This window comes from Tasmannia lanceolata, unplaced genomic scaffold (genome assembly GCF_043159265.1).
Source record: "Tasmannia lanceolata isolate RefF3 unplaced genomic scaffold, GAP_Taslan_0.1 ptg000008l, whole genome shotgun sequence".
NCBI lineage: Eukaryota > Viridiplantae > Streptophyta > Magnoliopsida > Canellales > Winteraceae > Tasmannia > Tasmannia lanceolata.
The window spans coordinates 3,877,767-3,899,524 of record NW_027518685.1 but is presented as its reverse complement, the minus strand read 5'-3'; the positions used below and the strand labels follow the sequence as shown (position 1 = coordinate 3,899,524).

General features: G+C 39.0%; 3 protein-coding genes across 6 annotated transcripts; all 3 read left to right on the top strand.

Annotated features, from left to right (window-relative positions):
- The first annotated feature begins 1,008 nt into the window (after positions 1-1,008).
- LOC143882567 (putative aldo-keto reductase 2) lies at positions 1,009-3,979 on the top strand. 4 transcript variants are annotated; one of them, XM_077386039.1, is made up of 5 exons: positions 1,009-1,256; positions 1,511-1,655; positions 2,758-2,930; positions 3,018-3,120; positions 3,492-3,979. In XM_077386039.1, the coding sequence occupies exons 1-5, from the start codon at positions 1,009-1,011 to the stop codon at positions 3,828-3,830; spliced, it is 1,008 nt and encodes a 335-aa protein (XP_077242154.1). In that variant the 3' UTR covers positions 3,831-3,979. The 4 variants fall into 4 exon arrangements, with proteins under 4 accessions (XP_077242154.1, XP_077242155.1, XP_077242152.1 ...); XM_077386040.1 differs by having other exon boundaries at positions 3,018-3,124; positions 3,499-3,979; XM_077386037.1 differs by having other exon boundaries at positions 3,018-3,124; positions 3,478-3,979.
- Positions 3,980-7,462: 3,483 nt separating this feature from the next.
- LOC143882566 (putative aldo-keto reductase 2) lies at positions 7,463-12,157 on the top strand. The gene is made up of 5 exons (XM_077386036.1): positions 7,463-7,889; positions 8,232-8,435; positions 10,219-10,391; positions 10,479-10,581; positions 11,500-12,157. The coding sequence occupies exons 1-5, from the start codon at positions 7,557-7,559 to the stop codon at positions 11,836-11,838; spliced, it is 1,152 nt and encodes a 383-aa protein (XP_077242151.1). The 5' UTR covers positions 7,463-7,556; the 3' UTR covers positions 11,839-12,157.
- Positions 12,158-14,651: 2,494 nt separating this feature from the next.
- Positions 14,652-20,469, top strand: LOC143883986 (putative aldo-keto reductase 2). Its single transcript, XM_077387327.1, has 5 exons — positions 14,652-15,237; positions 15,333-15,536; positions 19,196-19,368; positions 19,455-19,557; positions 19,889-20,469. The coding sequence occupies exons 1-5, from the start codon at positions 15,019-15,021 to the stop codon at positions 20,225-20,227; spliced, it is 1,038 nt and encodes a 345-aa protein (XP_077243442.1). The 5' UTR covers positions 14,652-15,018; the 3' UTR covers positions 20,228-20,469.
- Positions 20,470-21,758: the final 1,289 nt, after the last annotated feature.

Sequence of the window (21,758 nt, the reverse complement as noted above, 5' to 3'; positions counted from 1 at the left end):
TGTGGAATGGAAATAACCTATACAAGGAAGCATGCCATAGAAGGCATGTGGGAGCTACAATTGCCGTTAACATCCACACCCCCCCCACCCCCCAACAATTGCCGTTACTGATATCTCCAATCCCTTGATTAGGGGATTTCATACAAGAAGAATGGAAACCTATCTATATAAGGTATTTATGAAAAATGTATACAAGGTATGTGCGGAATGTCAATAAGCTATGTGTGGAATGGCAATAACCTATACAAGGAAGCATGCCATAGAAGGCATGTGGGAGCTACAATTGCTGTTAACATCTCCCCCGCGCCCCCCTTTGCGCGCACAAACTCAAGATGCTTTTGAATGCATTTGAAGTTTGAAACAAAAAAACGCAACCAAGGGGATGAATGGGACTTGGTAAATAAATCAACAACTTTTTATTGATCATGTAAGACAGGAGAAGTAATTGGCCAGGATTTTAGAATGAGTGCATATCATTGGACATGTGATGAGAAGCACCAGAGTCAAACAAACCAATTATCTGAATAAATACACGAAGGTACCAAGAGAGTAGAGACAATAGGAGTGATATTACTGATATGTGAGATAACTTGTTGAATCATCTCCTGTATAATATTTGTTGTAAGTTGTCCATGGGTTGTATAAGGATTAGATGTAACCTTCTTAGATGAAGCCGCTACTGTTAGACGAGTATTAGAAGCATTCCCAAAGTGAGTAAGCCCTTTCCTTTTGTTGCGCTTATTGTTAGAGGTGATGATGAGAAGGGGACGAGATACAGCTAATCTACTCTAGTTACTTAATCAAATCAGGTTGCCTAAACTAGGCCTAATCAATCTAAGATCCTGTGCGAGATTCGATTTTATCCTCTAACAGGGTTGCAAATTTGTAGTGGCAGCCCCTTTGAATAAGTGGGGCACTAGAGAACCTATATAAGTATATATATATACTCACGCACCCCCATTCCTTGGTATTGTTCTGATTTTTAATCTCCTTTCTCCTTCTTCCCCTATGGCTGTTGCTACCAGTGTCCCGCGGATGAAGCTTGGGTCTCAGGGCCTAAAGGTATCGACCCAAGGCCTAGGGTGCATGGGCATGTCTGCCTTCTATGGCCAGCCAAAACCCAAGCCCGATATGATCACTCTCATTCGACACGTAGTCGAGAGCGGGGTCACATTTCTCGACACCTCCGATATCTACGGCCCCTTCACCAACGAAGTCCTTCTCGGAAAGGTACAACTTATATCCTTTGGGCTACTGTTTCCACACATCTTGTTTTCTATTTGACGTCTATGTGAAACATCCAGTTACTCCAAAAGCTTAAGCCGTTGGAGACGGCGTTATTTAATCTTTTATACTTTAACACTCCCACTCATGTGTGACCCCTTTTCTTTGGGCTGGCCTACAAGTGGCACATGTGGCCTCACTTTTGGGTTCGGCCATTGCATATGGATTTTGCTATCAAGGAGGTTTGAACCCAGGCATTTGCTCTGATACCATGTGAAACAACCAGTGCCGACGGCATGACTCCCGCTGTGCGAGGCGATCCCGCCTATGTGAGGGCCTGCTGCGAGGCCAGCTTGAAGAGACTTGATATTGATTGCATTGATCTCTATTACCAGCATCGTGTTGATACCTCTGTCCCCATTGAAGTTACGGTATCTCTCTCTCTCTCTCTAAGCCATTTCATTTTTTTCCTTCTTATGATTGGTATAGCTGGGTTTGGCTAGGGTCCTACCAGTTTGTTAATGAATATGAAAAATCATACGGTTATTTTTTATTCTACGTTTGTACGTTTTTCTCCAGCCATGAAGTTATTGTTGACTCTGTTCATAACACAGTTATTTCGTTGAGTTCAACTTGTAAAAAATCAATTTAAATGAATAAATTGCGACATCTGGCTCACTAGACTGTTTTTAATAATCAGTCAAAGCCTGTAATCAACGGGTCTGATATCTTGGCTTTCTGATTTTTTTTTTCCTTCTTGATGTCTCCCTGATCATGTAGTTTGTTGTATCTTGTAGCTTCTTTTTTCATTTATTCAATGTTTAAATAGCCGAAAAAAAAAAATTGGCTTTCTGATTAAGCACTAAATGATTCTTGCATCCTGTGTTACCAAAGCCCTTCAATTTGAATTAGAGCTTGTTAATAGGTGCCTACCTCCACGTATGTAATGGAGTAATTTCGGGTGCTGTTACATACAATTCTTCTTCTTTTCTGTATCCTTCTCCCAATCACACTCTATATACTCATTTTCCAGGAGGCAGACACGAAGCCTCCCTCCATATCTCCCCTTTAATTAGAGAAATTATTTGATTAGTCTTTCTTTACATTTCATGTTTAGCTTGTAGGTGCCATTTAATTTGGATCCAAGTTTTGTTCATATGTTGACACTAATAAATTTTACCGACTTCTGTGCCAAACAATTGATTATTTGCATTCGTCATCACCACTCATTTCTGTGCCAAACAATTGATTATTTGTATTCATCATCACCACTCATTTTCTATTGGCAACACATCAGCAAGAGCTTTCTTCTCTGTGGTGATCGTCATAACCTCTTGTCTGTAGTTTCTTTATATTTATGAGTCATGGGTCACACTTACCACAGTGTGAGTCCAAATTTCATTTATGTCATGAACACCTGCTGTACTGTTGTTTATGAAACCAACCAGAGGGGTTTTCATAGCAGTTTCATCTTTACTTAATTTGGTTGTATTTCTCTCTATTCTAGTTAATTTTTCCTCTCTTTTGCCCAAGATGGGAGAACTCAAAAAACTTGTTGAAGAAGGAAAGATAAAATACATAGGGATGTCTGAGGCTTCTGCATCAACAATCAAAAGAGCACATGCTGTTCACCCAATAACTGCAGTACAATTGGAATGGTCCTTGTGGACAAGAGATATAGAAGAAGACATAGTACCTACTTGCAGGTGAGTCTAATTTAGAGCAATTTTTGGCGTTTATGAGGAACATACTGTTTGGTTCCTAGTTCTAATCTGTGTATATATGCTATTCAGAGAACTTGGTATAGGGATTGTTGCGTACAGCCCTCTGGGGAGGGGCTTCTTTTCTTCAGGGCCAAAATTTGTTGCTAATCTTGAAGAAGGTGACATGCGAAAGGTATGTATGTCTATGGATGCATGCAGGGGTGTTACTAAATGATAAGTTATCTATAACCTCATATATAGCGGGATCATCTAGAAAGTGAGTTGTTTTGTATGCATTCATATTCATACAGCAAAACTGACATAGATGTTATGGATCAAATTTTTTCTTTGAATTCGCATTTTAACATTTCGTGGTATGTTATGCAATGTAATGTATGGGGTTTCAGTGATGTCGCCGAAATGTTTCTCTCTCTCTCTCTCTCTCTCTCTCTATATATATATATATATATATATATATATATATAGACATCATGCATGCATGTTTTTGTATATACAATTTGCTTCATGTTGCTAAAATGTTTATATTGCAATTTCAATTTCCAGCATGTAGCGAGATTTCAAGGTGAGAATCTAGAGCATAATGCACGTGTGCTTGAGCGCATAACTGAAAAGGCTACGAGGAAGGGATGCACTCCTTCGCAGCTTGCATTGGCTTGGGTTCATCACCAGGGAAGTGATGTTTGTCCGATACCAGGTACCACCAAGATTGAATACTTCAACCAGAACATTGCAGCTCTGTCTGTAAAGCTCACTCCAGAAGATATGGCTGAACTAGAATCACTTGCCGCGGCAGGTGCCTTCAAGGGCGAAAGATATCCAGAGACATATGTGACTTACAAGGATTCAGAAACCCCACCTCTTAATTCATGGAAGGGAGAATGATCATCACCCACTGATGATTCCTATGATGATACTTTTTTGTTAAAATTGTTGTGTGCTTCGTGGCTTATTCTGTTACTGTTTGAAGCCTATGGTACTAGTTTTACCTTTCATTTTATCCCTATAAGAAGATTGTAGTAGGAATAAGAGGGCAGGACCCTAATTTCTATCAGTTTGATGTTGATTGTGTCTTGTACCATTGAGTTGTATTCGATCCATGTGGGTTCATTTTCTTTGGCTTCATCATGCAAGGGATTTTGATTCAAAATCAATTGCAGATGGAAACTAATCGGTGTTTGACAGTAATAGCCAGTTTTTGCCTCTACTGATCGCTGTAAACAACGCTTTCAATTCTTAGGAGGTTGTGGCAGCAAGAGTGCCAACTGATCTTCACCATCCGTTCTTTATTAGAATGTCTTCATATGCTCAGTATTGATGTTTAAAACCAGATCATTCTTGATTTTCAGTGAAGGAAAGTGTTTTAAACTGAGAGAGATCTCTAATATCTCAAAATAGGGTAAAACATGATGCGCGTCAAGTCTCAAGACAAAATGCGAGAAACACAGTCCCAAACAAAAAAACACAAGATTTATGTGGTTCGGGAGAAAAGAGTTTTCACTATTTCAATTAGGATTACAAACATTCTCTCTTTCTTTTAGCCAAGAATGCACCCCAAAAAAGACGATCTCCCGGAAAACTAATGCGTGGCTAGTATATTAATACCATAATACAAGACATTTGCACAACAAGAAGCACAAAGTGAGACAATTGCACAAGCCCAAAGTGTTCCTGAGCCGCACCCTCCTAGTGGCATTGCTTGGGATGCAAGAGAATGACAGCACATGTAACTGCTTTTGGTATTTTTATATGGCGTACATGAGTGCAGCACTCGCACCTTCATGAATAGATGATCTAAACCACTCCTTGGGCCCCATTGTTGACAACCTGTGACCAATAAATGAGGGATGTTGGATGTTCCTAAGCCCTTGGATTTGAGAATATTTGTGGCCCCTATTCTTTTGATGTCACTTAAATAAAAAATCCGTTACTCGGAGGGTTTAGGATAATCCAATTTCCCTCATTTTTGGGGCACGACCTATTTACATTGGGCCAAAATAATAAATGTGTAGATCATCCAATCATGTGGGCCTCTTTGTGCTTCAGATTCGTTGGCTAATCATGCTTGTTCTACCATACTTAAGAAACTTTTTGGAATGGGTTGGATCTCTCAAGAGACACGGGAAGGGCTGCTTCTTTGGGTAGGTAAGTTGGGATTGAACTTCCCACCTCTTGGTTGAGGAACAAAGCCTTTTTATCCATGAGCCAGAGACTCAACTCCGAAGAGGGGCTGTTAGATGTGATCAACTTAGTATTCCTTCAAGTTAAATTAGTATTTTATATTATGATGTGGTTCTGTTGTGGATTTCTTTAATATTTTGGTTGTGTTTTAGAGGCAAGGTGGCATATCCTCCTCTTGTACTACTTTTATTTCTACCAGGTTCTGGTGCTGCTGTGGTTCCTAGATAACTTCCATGTTAAAAAAATGTGGCTCTCTCTTTCTTTCTTAGGCTTCATGCACTATATAAAAACTCCTACGTCTTAGACCGTGCAAGAAACACATTTCACAACATCATCAACAACAAAACATGAGAGCTCATATTCATTCTTAGGGAACTCACTCATTTTATCTTTTCTTGAAAATGTTGCATCAAAATGTCAGAAGCTCACCAAATGGAAGGGTGTTATTATCACGAGTCTGCAAAACTATAAAATTTGGATTTCTAATATATGATATCCACACTCCTTTCTTTTAATGTGGTGGGCAACCACAAGTCTGTACCATATCGTACGTTGGTCCCACCACAATCGAATGATCCTATACCCTTGTTCAAATTGGGCATCTTTATGAGGCCGCCGAAGGGTGTGCATGTGGGACCGTGATGAATAGGATCACATGAATGGGACAACAGTTATCTTAAGGATGATTGTTTGAGTAGTCACCTCATATCATCTTAGTTTTCTATTTTTACCTCATAAAAACCGTCACAATAGCAAATATTTTTCAATAAATCAATTTGAAGCCATAAAATCACTTCTTCAGTTTACACAGTAGATCTTCTTTCATAGGCTCCTTTTAATCATCAATTTGTTCGATGAGGATTTGATCCCCCAAATCTTTCATAAGCTCCTTTTAACCAACAATTTCTTCCATGAGGATTTGATCCCCCAAGTCTCCGTGGAGGAAGGTCATCGTCGTATCAACTTGTTTTAACTCTGCATTGTGTTACGTGCCTAGATGGGAATAAATTAGTTTGGATTTAGGATATGTCACATGTTTGAAGATCTGTTTATTGGATTGCTTGTAAGGTAGATTAGACAAGTAGAGTGGATTAAGTAACTAGAATTGATTTGGATACTAGGAAAGATTAGATTAGTCTCTATTTAGTTATTTTCATTGTTATCATAAGATCTTTCTATGTTTATCCCTTGAGTGTTTTATTTAAATACTCATTTGCTTTTTTATAATTTAATGAATAAACCATCTTAGAAATTGTGTCTTTTTGCACAATGGAGGACTGATCCTTCCCTCGAAGTGGATCAAGAGGCTGATCTTCCCTCTAAGAAGATTAATCACATTACGAACCATTCGGGTTCGTAACACATTGCCAAGCAACTCACTCGTGTGAGTACCCTTTCGCTACTAATCGAGCCTTGAACTTTTCACCTTTCTTCTCAAATATTGATTCCTTTTGTTTTTTCTTTTTGTGTAAAAAACCATTTGCACAATATGGCCTTCCCTTGTGTAGTTTCACCAACTCACAAATTTTATTCTTGTGGAGTGATTTCATCTCTTCTATCATGGTTATCATCTTGATCTGCACTTCAAGTTACCAAAGCAAAAAAAAATTGTCTTCAAAACCAAAATCCAATACACATGTTACTAGGATCCATACACATTTCACGACCCTATCCTAGGTTCTGAAATTATTACCGATTGGGTCTAGACAAGTAACAAAAGTCTGTGGGACAATCCTAAATCCAATTTTATTATATTATTTTACAAAAAATATTCCCTAATTTTATAATAAGTATTATTTCAGGAATAATGATATGGAAACCGAGTTGGGAACCTATAGTGGAACCGTACAGATAGCCTCTTACCACATTAGCAATCTTTCCCTTGATTTTTGGCTTTTTCTCCATGAAAATGGCAAAACTATCCCTCCCATGCCATGTGGCATGTGAGGATTTGTTAGGTTAAACTCCCGGTTCCAGTCTCGGTCTCCATAGCAGCACTCTTATTTCAGGGTTATTTTAGTAAAAATAAATCATGTGCATTGTTTTGAACTATTCCCAGTTTAAGCATTTTTTTTTCATTATCTCTCCCTTGACCGGCCTTTTTTTAAAAGTTGGGTAATTTCAATCGAAAGAAGTCAATAGAAGGTGTGAACACCATTAGTATTACACCATGCTTTTAGTATAAAAAATTCATTAAAAAAATCAGAGCACTTCGAAGATGCTTTCCGAGAAGCTTGACCCGGGAGTTGGGGCTCATGTTCCCACACTACTCGTATCATTCATCAATCATCCCCGACTTTGCTTTTTGCTAGGTAAGTTGGGATTGAACCTCAGACCTCATGGTTTGATGAACATTGTCCTTACCGATTGAGCTAGAGGCTCAACCCCACCATGATCCCCGACTTGTTGACGAGATAATTTGAAAGTGAAATGCGACCCCACTTCTATAAAAGTCGCACTAGAGAACCTATATATTCTCACGTACCCCCACTACATGGTATTGTTCTGATTTTTAATCTCCTTTCTTCTTCTTCTTCCCCTATGGCTGTTGCTACCGGTGTCCGGAGGATGAAGCTTGGGTCTGAGGGCCTGGAAGTATCAGCCCAAGGCCTTGGTTGCATGGGCATGTCTGCCTTCTATGGACCGCCAAAACCTGAACCCGACATGATCGCTCTCATCCGACACGTAGTTGAGAGCGGGGTCACCTTCCTCGACACCTCCGATATCTATGGCCCCTTCACCAACGAAATCCTTCTCGGAAAGGTATAACTTCTATCCTTTTGGGCTACACTTTCCACCCATCTTGATTTCTTTCCTTTTCTTTTGAATGGTAAATATATTCCATTAACGAAAGCGGAGACCGGGAATGTCCCAAGAAGTACAACTGCTAAGCATACATACGAACCATAACCAAGTATATATAATACGAAGAGCTAAGGAGGGAAGAAGTCAAAGAGCTCGACACTCTCTCTGGAAACCCCCCTCTCTAGCTAGCCTGTCCGCCTCGCCATTCGCTGATGGCCTGACATGCGTAAAGAATATGGACGCAGCTCCCACCCATCTTGTTTTCTATTTGATGTCTATTTGATTTTTATGGATGCGTAGGCTCTGAAGGGGATAAGGCATAAGGTGGAGTTGGCTACAAAGTTCGGTATCAGTTTTGCTGCCGGCGGCATGACGCCGGTCGTGCGCGGCGATCCGGCCTACGTGAGGGCCTGCTGCGAGGCCAGCTTGAAGAGACTTGATATTGATTGCATCGATCTCTATTACCAGCATCGCGTTGATACTACTGTCCCCATTGAAGTTACGGTATCTCTCTCTCTCTCTCTCTCTCTCTCACCCATTTCATTTTTTCCTTTTTATGATTGTTATAGCTGGGTTTGGCTAGGGTACTACCATTTTGTTAATGAATATGAGAAATTATTCCGTTATTTTCTTCTACGTTTGTATGCTTGTTGACTCTGTTCATAATGCGATTATTTCGTTCAGTACAACTTGCAAAAATATCAATTTAAATGAATGGATTGTGAGATCTGGCTCACTAGACTCTGTTTTTAATAATCAGTCAAAGAATGTAATCAACGGGTTTGATAACTTGGTTCTCTGATTTTTTTTTCTTTCTTCCTTGTGCGGGGTTTCATTTCTTTCATGTCTCCCTGATCAATAATTTGTTGTATCTTGTAGCTTCTTTCTTTCATTTATTCAATGTTTATTCAGCAGAAAAAAAGAAAGATTGGCTCTCTGATTAAGCACTGAATGATTCTTGCATCCTGTGTTAGCAAAGTCCTTCAATTTGAATTAGAGCTTGTTAGTTATTCTATTAGTTATGTAATGGGTGCCTACCTGCACGTATTTGATGAAATAATTTCAGGCGATGTTACATACAATTCTTCAAGGAATTTAGTTTAGTTTGGTAAAGATCAAAATTTCAGGTGATCTCTGTTCTTATGGATTCTCTCATAGGTGTGTGGGCTATTTCAAGGAGAAAAAAATTATTAGTTGGAACTCATGGTACACTACCAGATTGCTCCAACATTTCACTCTTGAGTTGATTTATAGTTTTGCCCATTAAACTTAAACTCGATGCCATGCATCTTGTATGATTATTGTTTAGATTTATGTTCTTATGTGCGATTGTCTTGCATTTTGTTTACACTGATCTTATATATATATATATATATATATATATATAGAGAGAGAGAGAGAGAGAGAGAGAGAGAGAGAGGATGATTAATGCCCGTATCTAAAAATTGGGAGTTTTCGGATTGGCTTAGTGCCAACTATAATGAGAAAAGCAGATTTCCCTTGTAATTCTTAGTTTGCAAATAGTGGATAGCTCCATCCTTTTCCTGCATATTTGATTTCCATTTGATATGAACCACATAATTTTTATGTGTTTTATCTTCGTTTGGTTTTGTGTATCTGTTTAGTAACATGGATGCCGAGTGCATCTTCTGAAATTTCAAGTAGTGCTGTGACTAGTTAGATGATAACCCCCGTCAGTGAGGTTCCTTTAACAACCTTATCTGAGGCTCTGCTGCAAGTAGGTATTATGTCTTCTTCTTTTCCATATCCTTCTCACAGTCACACCTTATATGCTCATTTTCCGAGAGGCAGACATTTTCTTGTTACCAAATCCCCCCTCCATATATCTCTTTTAGAGAAATTACTTGATTAGTGTTTCTTTACATTTCATGTTTATTTTGTAGGTGCCATGTAATTTGGATCCAAGTTTTGTTCATACGTTGACTCTAATAAATTTTACCGACTTCTGTGCCAAACAATTGATTATTTCTATTCATCATCACTGCTCATTTTTCTCTAGGCAACATATCAGCAAGAGCTTTCTTCTGTGTGATGATCGCCATAACCTCTTGTTTGTAGTTTGTTTATATTTACGAGTCATGGGCCATTTCCATAATGTGAGTCCAAATTTCATTTATGTCATGAACCCTTACTGTACTGTTGTTTATGAAACCCATCAGAGGGTTTTCATAGCAGTTTCAGCTTACTTAATTTGGTCATATTTCTCTGCATTCTAGTGATGCTGGCATGATTTGTTTCCTAATCTTTTTGCTCTCTTCTGCACAAGATGGGAGAACTCAAAAAACTTGTTGAAGAAGGAAAGATAAAATACATAGGGATGTCTGAGGCTTCTGCATCAACAATCAGGAGAGCACATGCTGTTCACCCAATAACTGCAGTACAATTGGAATGGTCCTTGTGGACAAGAGATATAGAAGAAGACATAGTACCTACTTGCAGGTGAGGCTAATTTAGAGCAATTTTTGGCGTTGATGAGGAACATACTATTTGGTTCCTAATTCTAATATGTGTATATATGCCATTCAGAGAACTTGGTATAGGGATTGTTGCGTACAGCCCTCTGGGGAGGGGCTTCTTTTCTTCAGGGCCAAAATTTGTTGCTAATCTTGGTGAAGGTGACTTCCGAAAGGTATGTATGTCTATGGATGCATGCAGGGGTGTTACTAAATGATACATTATCTATAACCTCACTTACAGCTGGGTGATTATAGAGCTTAATGTAATTAGGTTGTAACATTTCGTTGTATGGTACGCAATCTAATGTATGCGGTTTCAGTGACGTTGTCGAATTGTTTGTATATATATCCGAGGGAGACCTCAGATAAGCTATCTGAGCTAGCGAGTATAAATAGGGTTGGTGCCTATGTTGTTTGTGTTATGTTAGATATTGATTCTATAGGACCTAACATAGATAGGGTGTTTCTAAGAAATCATCTCCATAGGATAATACCCTTGATTTGTCGAGGTTTAAAATGGACGGCTATAAAATGGGTCCATTTTGTGCGTTGCATAGATTGAATGGTTAGGATGATCCTATGGAGATGATTTCTTAGGACCACGCTATCTATGTCGGGTTTTATGGAATGATTGGGTTTGATGACTCAAACAACATGGCTTTATGTGCTATTTGTAGACTTGTAGTGGCTAGCTCAAATAGCTTATCCGAGGTCTCCCTCAGATACATCCCCATCCCCCCATCCTCCCCCCTCTCCTGCCCCGACACACACACACACACACACAGGGAAAAGTGTTTGTGAGCTAGAGCTCATATAAGCTTATATGAGCTAGAGCTCACAAACATAGGGGGGTCCACATTGTTTGGATGATCCAAAGCATTCATTTGATTGGCCCTCATATAGATAGGGTGTGCCCAAAAAATCAGCTTCATAGGATCATCCTAACCCTTCCACTTGTGGATGTTAAAATGGGCCCCACTATGTTTGTGAGCTCTAGCTCATATAAGCTTATCTGAGCTCTCATGCATGTTTTTCTTCATACAATTTGCTTCATGTTGCTAAAATGTTTATATTGCAATTTCAATTTGCAGTATGCAGCGAGATTTCAGGGTGAGAATCTAGAGCATAATGCGCGTGTATTTGAGCGCATAACTGAAATGGCTGCGAGGAAGGGATGCACCCCTTCGCAGCTTGCGTTGGCTTGGGTTAACCACCAGGGAAGTGATGTTTGTCCGATACCAGGTACCACCAAGATTGAAAACTTCAACCAGAACATTGTAGCACTGTCTGTAAAGCTCACTCCAGAAGATATGGCTGAACTAGAATCCCTTGCTACGGCTGATGCCTTTAAGGGCGAAAGATATCCAGGGACATATATGACTTATAAGGATTCAGAAACCCCACCTCTGGATTCATGGAAGAGAGAATGATCATCACCCACTGATGATTTCTGAGATGATACTTTTTTGGTAAAAATGTTGTGTTCTTTGTGGCGTATTCAGTTACTGCTTTGAAGCCCATGGTACTAGTTTCACCTTTCATTTTATCCCTATAAGAAGATTGTAGGAATAAGAGGACAGGACTCTAATTTCTATCAGTTTGATGTTGATTGTGTCATGTACTTGAGTTGTATGCGATCCATGTGGGATCATTTCCTTTGCTTTCATCATGCAAGGGATTTTGGTTCAAAATCAATAAAAGATGGATACTGAACTGATGTTTGACAGTAATAGCTAGTGTTTACCTCAACTGATTCTTACAAACAACCACTGAAAGTTCAGATTATTGATGCATTCAATCTTGCTCTTAAAATCACAACAAGGCATAATCGATCCATTCAAAGTGGCCAACATCTCTAATATCTCAAAATAGGATAAACCAAGATGCTCATCAAGCGTCAAGATGAGATGCGAGAAACACAATCACACAAATAAGAAATACAAGATTTAGGTGATTAAGCAGTGTGCCTATGTCCACGTGAGAAGAGTGGTTTCACTATTTCAATTAGGATTACTAACACTCGCTTTCTCTCAGCCAAGAATACACCCCAAAAATATGATCTCTCATAGGTCTAATACTTTCCTTGTATATTAATAGCAGAATACAAGCCATTTGCACAACAACAAAGTGAGACATTTGTACAGCAAGCACAAAGTGTTCCTGATCCGCACCCGCCTAGTGGCATTGCTTGCGATGCAAGAGAAAGACAGCACATAGTTGTTTTTGTACGGTGCGTGCGAGTGCAGCGCCGGTACGTGCAGCACAGAAGGGACAGAAGGGCCTTCATGAATAGCTGATCTAAACCATTCCTTGGGCCCCATTGTTGACAAGCTATGCCCAATAAATTAGGGATGTTGGATGTTCCTAAGCCCTTGGATATGAGGAGATTTGTGGCCCCTATTTTTTAATGTCTCTGATATAAAAAAATCCATCACTCAGAGGGTTTAGGATAATCCAAACCTCCCTCATTTTTGGGGCACGACCTATTTACTACAGTCGAAAATAATAAATGTAGAGATTTTATATGTGATCGTGTTGTGGATTTCTTTACTATTTGGTTGGATTTTAGAGGTAAGGGGAATGTCCTCCTCTTGTACTTCATTTATTTCTATCAATAATAATTCATGTGCCACCGGGGTTCCTAGATAAATTCCGGGTTAAAAAATGCGGGCCTCTCTATCCTTTTTTTTTGTCATATGGGCCTCACTCTCCGTTTTGGGCTGCAAGCGCATGTAAGATAAAAAAATAAGAGCTAATAAGCATTCTATTTTCATTTATTAGGGCACTCAGTCATTTTATCTTGTCTAGAAAATGTTGCATAAAAAATGTCTAGAAGCTTATCAATTGGAAGAGAGGTCATTATAATGAGTCTGCAAAATTGGGGAATTCTAATATATGATATCCACACTCCCTTCTTTTAATGGTGGATTGGTGGTGGGCAACCAGTAGACCATATCTTTGGTCCTACTTCCTTGATCAAATTAGGCATCTTTATGAGGCTTCCAAAGGTTGTTTATATTAACAATTAATGTTCCATGAGGATTTGATCCCCCAAATCTTTCATAAGCTCCTTTTAACCATCAATCTGTTCCATGAGGATTTGATCCCATAAATCTCTATGGTTGAAGGTCGTCTATGTGTCAACTTGGTTTAACTCTGCATTGCCAAGCAACTCACTCATGTGAGTACCCTTTTGCTACTAGTTGAGCCTTGCACTCTTCACCTTCTCAAATATTGATTCCTTTTTTTTTTGTATACAAAAACCATTTGCACCGTATAGCCTTCCCTTGTGTAGTTTCACCAACTCACAAATTTTATTCTTGGTAATGTTAGATATTAGGTAGATGATTTTTTTGCCCCCTGTAGGATCATGCGCCCCCTTTTAAAGTGAATTGTGTCAGACTTTAACGCCGCATTATCCGCAGGGGGGGGGGGGGGGGTGGGGGTGCAAAAAATTCATCGCCCTAAATATATCTTTATCTGCCTTCCCACTTTTTGAATCAAAATTTCAAAGTTTGCAATACCTCATCGTGTCCCTTTATTTTAATGCTTATTGTAAAAAGTTTTGAAAAAGCAAGCATCTAAAACCTTCATGCAATTATTTTTTGAGAATTTCATACGTTTTGCACTTCAATTGTTTATTAACTCATGCATTCTTTAATATTTTTTTCATTGTTGCAAATAGTTTGCATGGAAAAGAGACTTTAGGGTTGGAGAAGGAAAAAAAAAGGTGTCTACGTGAGACCTTTTTTCTCTCTCTCTTGGAACATGCACAAAAAGGCTCTCTTTGCACTCTTCCTCTCTTCTGGACTTCTCTTTATAAATTCTTAGTTTTTCCCTAGTTTCTAATACTTTGTAAGAGTTTTTCAAGTGGGCAAATCATTGGGATCAATTGTGTTCGCTGGGTCTGAGTGCGTACACAACATCAATGACAAAGAAAGTGGTGTTGTATCCTTGAGATAGGTTTACCGATTGTGGTGGGGGCGATAATCTATCTAGGGGTACCGTTAAATCGGTAAAGTGCCTCTACCACTCATTTACGGATCTACGGATTACTTACAAGATTATCAAAGGTAATTTCTTATTAGATTGTTGAACTGGTCTTCTTAACCCCAAATTTCTCCAACAGGGACGACCTTTAGCTGTCACCATTTTCTAATAGTTATTTTCTACCATGTACAATGATTATCTTATACGCTTATTGTCTATTACCATCTTGACTCTATTCTGCTAAATGCCTTCAACAGATAGGGTGATTTTGCCGGCAATGGTGGTAGTTTTGTAACCTACAACAACTAAAGGGCCGAGCCAAGGTGGTAGTGGTGGGATTTTTTTTTCATTCAATGGTCCTAAATCTCATAATGTGACAAAAGAATCAATTCAAATGAAAGACAGAGGATCCCATGATACCCATTTAGGAATTCTGTTGTAACCCTCCACTTTTCCACCGACATAACTATGCTCGACTTTAGTTGAAAAGCAATATTATACCCACCAGCGATAGTGTCCAAAATTCGTGGGTTTCAGATTTGTAGTGGCTTATACACACTCATATTCATATTCTCTCCTCCACTTTCCCTTACTACTTGGTGTTGGACAAAACCAAGCGCATGGCTACTAGTGGTGTTGGGAGGATGAAGCTTGGGTCTGAGGGCCTGGAAGTGTCAGCCCAAGGGCTAGGGTGCATGGGCATGTCTGCCTTCTATGGCACACCCAAACCCGAGCCAGACATGATCGCTCTCATCCGACACGCAGTCGAGAGCGGGGTCACCTTTCTTGACACCTCCGACTTCTATGGCCCCTTCACCAACGAAATCCTCATCGGGAAGGTAAAAGAGTCTCTCCTTTTGTATCATGTTTCCATCCATCCTGATTTTTATTTGGCCTTATTTGAGTTGGGGTTGTGATTTTTGTTGATGGGTAGGCTCTCAAGGGGATAAGGGATAAGGTGGAGTTGGCTACTAAGTTTGCTATCAGTTGGGCTGCCGACGGCGTGACTCCGGTCGTGCGTGGCGATCCGCCCTACGTTAGGGCTGCTTGCGAGGCTAGTTTAAAGAGACTTGATATTGATTGCATTGATCTTTATTACCAGCATCGTGTTGATACTACTGTCCCCATCGAAGTTACGGTATCCTCTCTCTCTCTCTCTCTCTCTCTCTCTCTCTCTCTCTCTCTCTCTCTCTCTCTCTCTCTCTCTCTCATTTTTTACCTTTTTATGATAGTTGAGCTGGGTTCTGCTAGGGTTCTACCTGTTTATTAATGAAAATGAGAATTCATTGATTTATTTTCTTCTCTGTTTCTGCATTTTTCTTCTCCACTAAATTTATTGATTGTTGACTCTTTTCATACAACTCAACTCAACTAACCTTTGTCCCAAACTAGTTGGGGTCGGCTAATGAGTCATTTACAAAATTTTCTTGAAGAAGGTGAAAAGATCTACCCGGCTCAAAATGACTAAGTCTAAATGATCATTTTCTTCCTTTCTACCCTATCCAAGGTCATGTTCTCTGTTATATTCCTAGCCCTCAAGTCTTTCCTCACTGTTTCTACCCAAGTTGTTTTTGGTCTGCCCCTACCTCTTTTTACTCCATCAACTTGGCACGAGTCACTCTTCTCATTGTAGCATCAAAAGGCCTATGTTGGATATGCCCAAACCATTGTTGACTCTTCATAAGGCATGTTATTCTGTGGAGTTAAACTCGTAGAAAAATCAATTTAAGTGAATGAATAGTGACATTTTGGCTCATCAACCTCTGTTTTTAATCAGTCAATGCCAGCAAACAACTACTTTTTCTCTCTGATTTTTTTTCCCTCTTCTTGCTTGGGTGGGGTTTCATTTCTTTGATGGCTCCCTCATTATGTAGTTTGTAGTATTGTGTAGCCTCTTTCTTTCATTTATTCAATTCTTATTCAGCAGGAAAAAAAACCCTGCCTCTCTGATTACGCACCGAAAGATTCTTGCACCCTGTGTTAGCAAAACCCTTGAAATTGAATTAGATCTTGCTAGTTATAATAATGGTTGTGTACTAGCTGCCTACCTCCACGAATGTAATGGTGTCATTTGGGGCAATGTTACGTACTATTCTTCGACGAATTTTGTTTAATTTGGTAAAGATCAAAGTAATCAGTTATCTCTGTTCTTATGCAATCTTTTATATAAGTGTGGTAGGCCATTTGAAGGAAAAATAATGTCTTCACCTGCTTTGGTGTTTTTGGAAGAAAATGCAAACCCTAGGCTGATACCACTTTGATGCAAACATTTGCAGGTTGACTACCGAGAATTTAGAAGCATGTTTTTAAAATTCCGACCGAAATGTTTCTATTTCCATCCCCATCGAAATGAAATCTCATTAAATTCCTTCCACATCATTATTTCCATCGAAATTCCCAAATTCAACCAAAATGGTCGGAATGACAAAAAATGGAAAGATGTTATGTTATACATTTCATTAATGTAAAGAATGATATTTGGTAGGCAACATCATTAAACCGCACCGCAAAGTAACCGTATCTTATGCATGGGATGCAAGATCGACATGGGACCAATAATACTCATAACTGGTGTTGACATAGAGCTTTTTCTTTTTCTCTTTTTCGTTCGGGTGGGGGGTCCTTGGAAGAGAGACTAGTGATTGTACTTTCTTATACTTCATTAGATTGTACTCCTTTATTGAATTTACTTTTCCAGACATGTGCGACCACGCATGTATTTCCCTAAGTTTCATCTTTAAATTTCATCATTTGCATGCGTGATTTTACAAGATTTCCATTAAAATTTCCTCCCAAACTGAAATGTTTCCATGCCGACCGAAACTGAAATTTAAAACTTTGTCTAGAAGCAAATAAAAGGTTCTAATTCAATCATAGCGACATGCATTCTCAAATCAACATAAACATAATATCAATAATCAAAATCAGTTAATGAAGTAATGATTTTAAAGAAATTCTTGACTGGAAATTTCAATCATCCATAAAATTTAAATTATCTCTACCATGTTCCATACCATAAGTCTCAACAAGAAGTAATTAATCAATATGAAATACAAACCAGTCCTCAACCATAAATCTGTCCCAATAATCAGATCTATGTAATGCAACTAGTATGACCTATAAGAAGTCCAGAGGGGTGACGACAGGATGAATGAATGGTAAAAGTAAGGTAGGGGTTCTGGGTGGGAACGGTAGCGTAGGGTCAATCTGGGTAAAATAAGGACTCTAGGAAGCCCTTGGGATAGGGATGCGATCCACTATAGACGAATGTGAAAGTATCGATTCTTGAAGGACGGAAGGGAGTTCATGATCCACATAAGCTAGATTCCAGAAGAAAATACCTTGCTAATTACTGCTACGCCAGGCGGAGCGGATGGTGAATGCTTGCAAAAAGTTCGTATTACATGATACGACCAAAGAAGTCGAAATTGTTGCCTATAGAACTCTCTCTTGAATCCCTGGATTCCAAGCAGAGGCCAATGGTGGAGGCTCTTTTGCCCAGGATTGGTAATCTCTTCCAAGAGGTGCAAGGGTTGCCGCCTGGGAGGAGCATAGAGCATGATATACAAGTGATTGTTGACTCTCCCTTACCCAGTCTTGGGTTATACCGGAATTATGTGGTGGGAAATGATGAGATCAAGAAGCAGATCCAAGCACTACTTGAGCAAGGGTCATCCAACGTAGTTGTTCTCCTTGTGAATTGCTGGTGGTATCAGTACCGAAGAAGGATGGTGGGTGGAGAGACAATCCATAGGATAAGGTAGTACCCCGATCTTTTCTGGATGATTTTGTTATCGTTTACTTAGACGATATTCTGATTTACAAATGGAGAGTGTGTGGAGCATCCCATCCATGTTGCAAGAGTATTAGAAGTGTTGCAAAAAGAGAAGATGTTTCTAAACTTAAAAAGTGTGAATCTGAGAGACAATCCCTAGTTTATCTTGTGTTTGTAGTGAGAGGTGAGTTGAAAGTTGACCCCTCTGAGAAGTCCTTACCAAATGGTCTCGACCGAAGACTATATCGGAAGTTATGATCTTTTTGGGTGCGTGTTTGTATATGCTGAAGTTTATTTGACACATCTCCCATATAGCAGCACCTTTACATGCTCTCACTATGGCCAACCAAAAGTTTGAATGGGGGAGGAAGCAGGATGATATGTTTCATCTATTGAAACATATTATATTGTTTTAAAACCCACTCTGTAAAGTTTTTTCCAAGGCATCAGATAGTTTATTGTTAACAAAGCTCCCTTCCATCTATCTCTTTTCAGTAGGAAATGGTGCCTTGAATTTCCTTTATCACCTGATTTGTATCAAGTTTGGGACGAGGTTGAAGTTCTCATGAAGTGTCATGGTGATGAAATTGTGTGGACATTACTTGATTAGGTTTTCTTTACGTTACATGTTTAGCTTGTAGGTGCTGCGTGATTGGACCCATGTTTTGTTCATATGTCAACGCTAATAAATATTACCAACTTCTGAGCCAAACAAATGATTGTTTCTATGGATCATCAGTGCTCATTTTCTCTGGGCATCACATCATTACTCAACCAAGTGCTTTCTTTTCTGCCGTGATAGTCATAACCTCTTGTTTGTAGTTTGTTTATATTAACAATTAATGTTTATGCTCTACTTTGGATGAATATTGCAAGCATGATCCCTTGCTATACTATTTTTTATAAGATTATGAAACCTATCAGAAGGTTTTCATATCAGTTTCTTCTATTTAATTTGACTATATTTCCCTAGTGATGGTGGCATGATTTGTTTCTAATCCTTTTGCTCTCTTCTGCATAAGATGGGAGAACTCAAAAAACTCGTTGAAGAAGGAAAGATAAAATACATAGGGATGTCTGAGGCTTCTGCATCAACAATCAGAAGAGCACATGCTATTCACCCAATAACAGCAGTACAGTTGGAATGGTCCTTATGGACAAGAGATATAGAAGAAGACATCGTACCTACTTGCAGGCGAGGCTAATTTATAGCAAATTTTTGGTGTTCATGAAGAACTTACTATTTGGATCATAGGTCTGATCTGTGCGTATTCTATTCAGAGAACTTGGTATAGGGATTGTTGCGTACAGCCCTCTAGGGAGGGGCTTCTTTACTACATGGCCAAAACTTCTTGCAAATCTTGAAGACAATGATTACCGAAAGGTATGTGTGTCTTTGGATGCATGCAGGGTGGTTACTGATTGGTACATTATTTATAACTTCATTCATCATGGTGTTATTTAAGACCTTAATGTAACTTGGTTTTACTTTTCAAAAAAAAAGAAAAAGAATAAATTAAAAGCTTAATTTAACTGGGTTTTAATATTTCATGGTCTGTTACGCAATGTAATGTTGTAATACCTGAGGTTTCAGTGGTGTCACTGAAATATTTTTATGTAATGTGCATTGTGAGTATACGCAGACATCGTGCATGCATGCTTTTGTGTATACAATTTGCTTCATGTTGCTGGAATGTTCATATTGAAATTTGCAGTACGGAGAGAGATTTCAAGTTGAGAATCTACAGCATAATGCACGTGTATTTGAGCGCCTAACTGAATTGGCTACAAGGAAGGGATGCACCCCTTCTCAGCTTGCATTGGCTTGGGTTCACCACCAGGGAAGTGATGTTTGTCCGATACCAGGTACCACCAAGATTGAAAACTTTAACCAGAATATTGCAGCTCTTTCTGTAAAGCTCACTCCAGAAGATATGGCTGAATTAGAAGCCCTTGCCTCGGCAGATGCCTTTAAGGGCGACAGATATCCAGGGACGTCTTTGACATATAAGGATTCAGAAACCCCACCTCTGGAGTCATGGAAGGGAGAATGATCAATTGATCATCAACCCCTGATACTTCCTATGATATATCCTATGAAGTATCAGGATACTTTTTTGAAGCCTACGGTACTGGGTACTTTTTTTGGTAAAAATGTTGTGTGCTTCGTGGTGTATACAGTTTAATTGCTTTGAAGCCTGGTACTGGGTTCACCTTTATTATCTCTGTTTGAAGATTGTAGTAGCAATAAGAGAGCAGGACCCTGATTTCTATTAGTTTAATGTTGATTGTGTGATATGTCCGTGTGGTATCATTTTAATTAGCTATTTAGGCTTAAGGAATTTTGATTCAAGATCAATTGCAAATGGGAACTGATCTGGTGTTGGACAGGAATAGAGTTTTTGCTACTACTGAACCTTATGAGTAACCAATCAAAGTTACAGATTATGAAAAGAAGCTGGCCCAACCTTCACTTCTTACGAGCTCGTGGTAGCGAGGTGGTCTACTCATCTTCATTCTCAGCTCATTAGTAGGTCTTTATATGCTCAGTATTGGCGTTCAAAACCAGATCATTCATAATTTAAAAAAAAAACAAGATCATTCAAGACTTCAGTGGAAGGCAAGCACAAGGTGTTTCTAACTGGGATTGAGCCTCTAGCTCAATTGTCAAGGCTTTGTTCTTCAACCTAGAGGTCGGAAATTCATTCCCAGGTGACCTACCGGGAAAAAAGGTGTTACTGACCCTGACTCTTCTAGTGACTTTTCTTGAGATCCAAGAAAAAGACTACATTTTACTGGTTTGCAGTTTTTATACGGCACATGCGAGTAGGGGTGTAAACGGATCGAATTCGGAGCGGATATGGTTATATCCAAATTCGATTACAGTATACACTATCCGAATTCGGATTCGGATTCGACAGATATTCTATTACCGAATTCGTATCCGCCGGATATTGTTCAAATTCGGATATTATCAGTATCCGTTTATTCAGTAAATTCGAACATTTTATTGCGGCACTTTATCTTTTTTCTCCTTCTTACTCGAATGAATTTTTCAAACCCTAAAACTAGACCTCTACATTCTCTTCACAAAATTAACTCTCAAACCCTAAAATATATGAGATCCTCTTCTTCCTTTTAAAACAAAGGCAGAGAGAGAGAGAGGGAAGCAGTGGGGATGGATGATAGTGTTGGTAGTGGTTTTTGGGTTTTTCCCTTTTTTTATATATATGATGGAATGGGTTTGAGCCATTTTTGTTTTTGTTTTTATTTTATTTTTCTAAAAAGAAAATTCACTTTTCTTTTAGAAACAAAAGATAGTGTGTCATTATTAAAAATAAATATTAATGATATTATTAATAATAAATAAAAAGGATTTACTTCTCGGATTCGGATGTTAAACGGATCGGATATACCATTTATCAGATTTGCATCCGCTAAGAGCCGGATAACTCATAAACGGATTCGGATAATATCCACTTGAAACGGATTCGGATAATATTCGCTTTAAACGGATTCGGATGCGGACGGTAATCAAATTTCCGAATATCCATTTACACCCCTACATGCGGGCACACCAAAAGT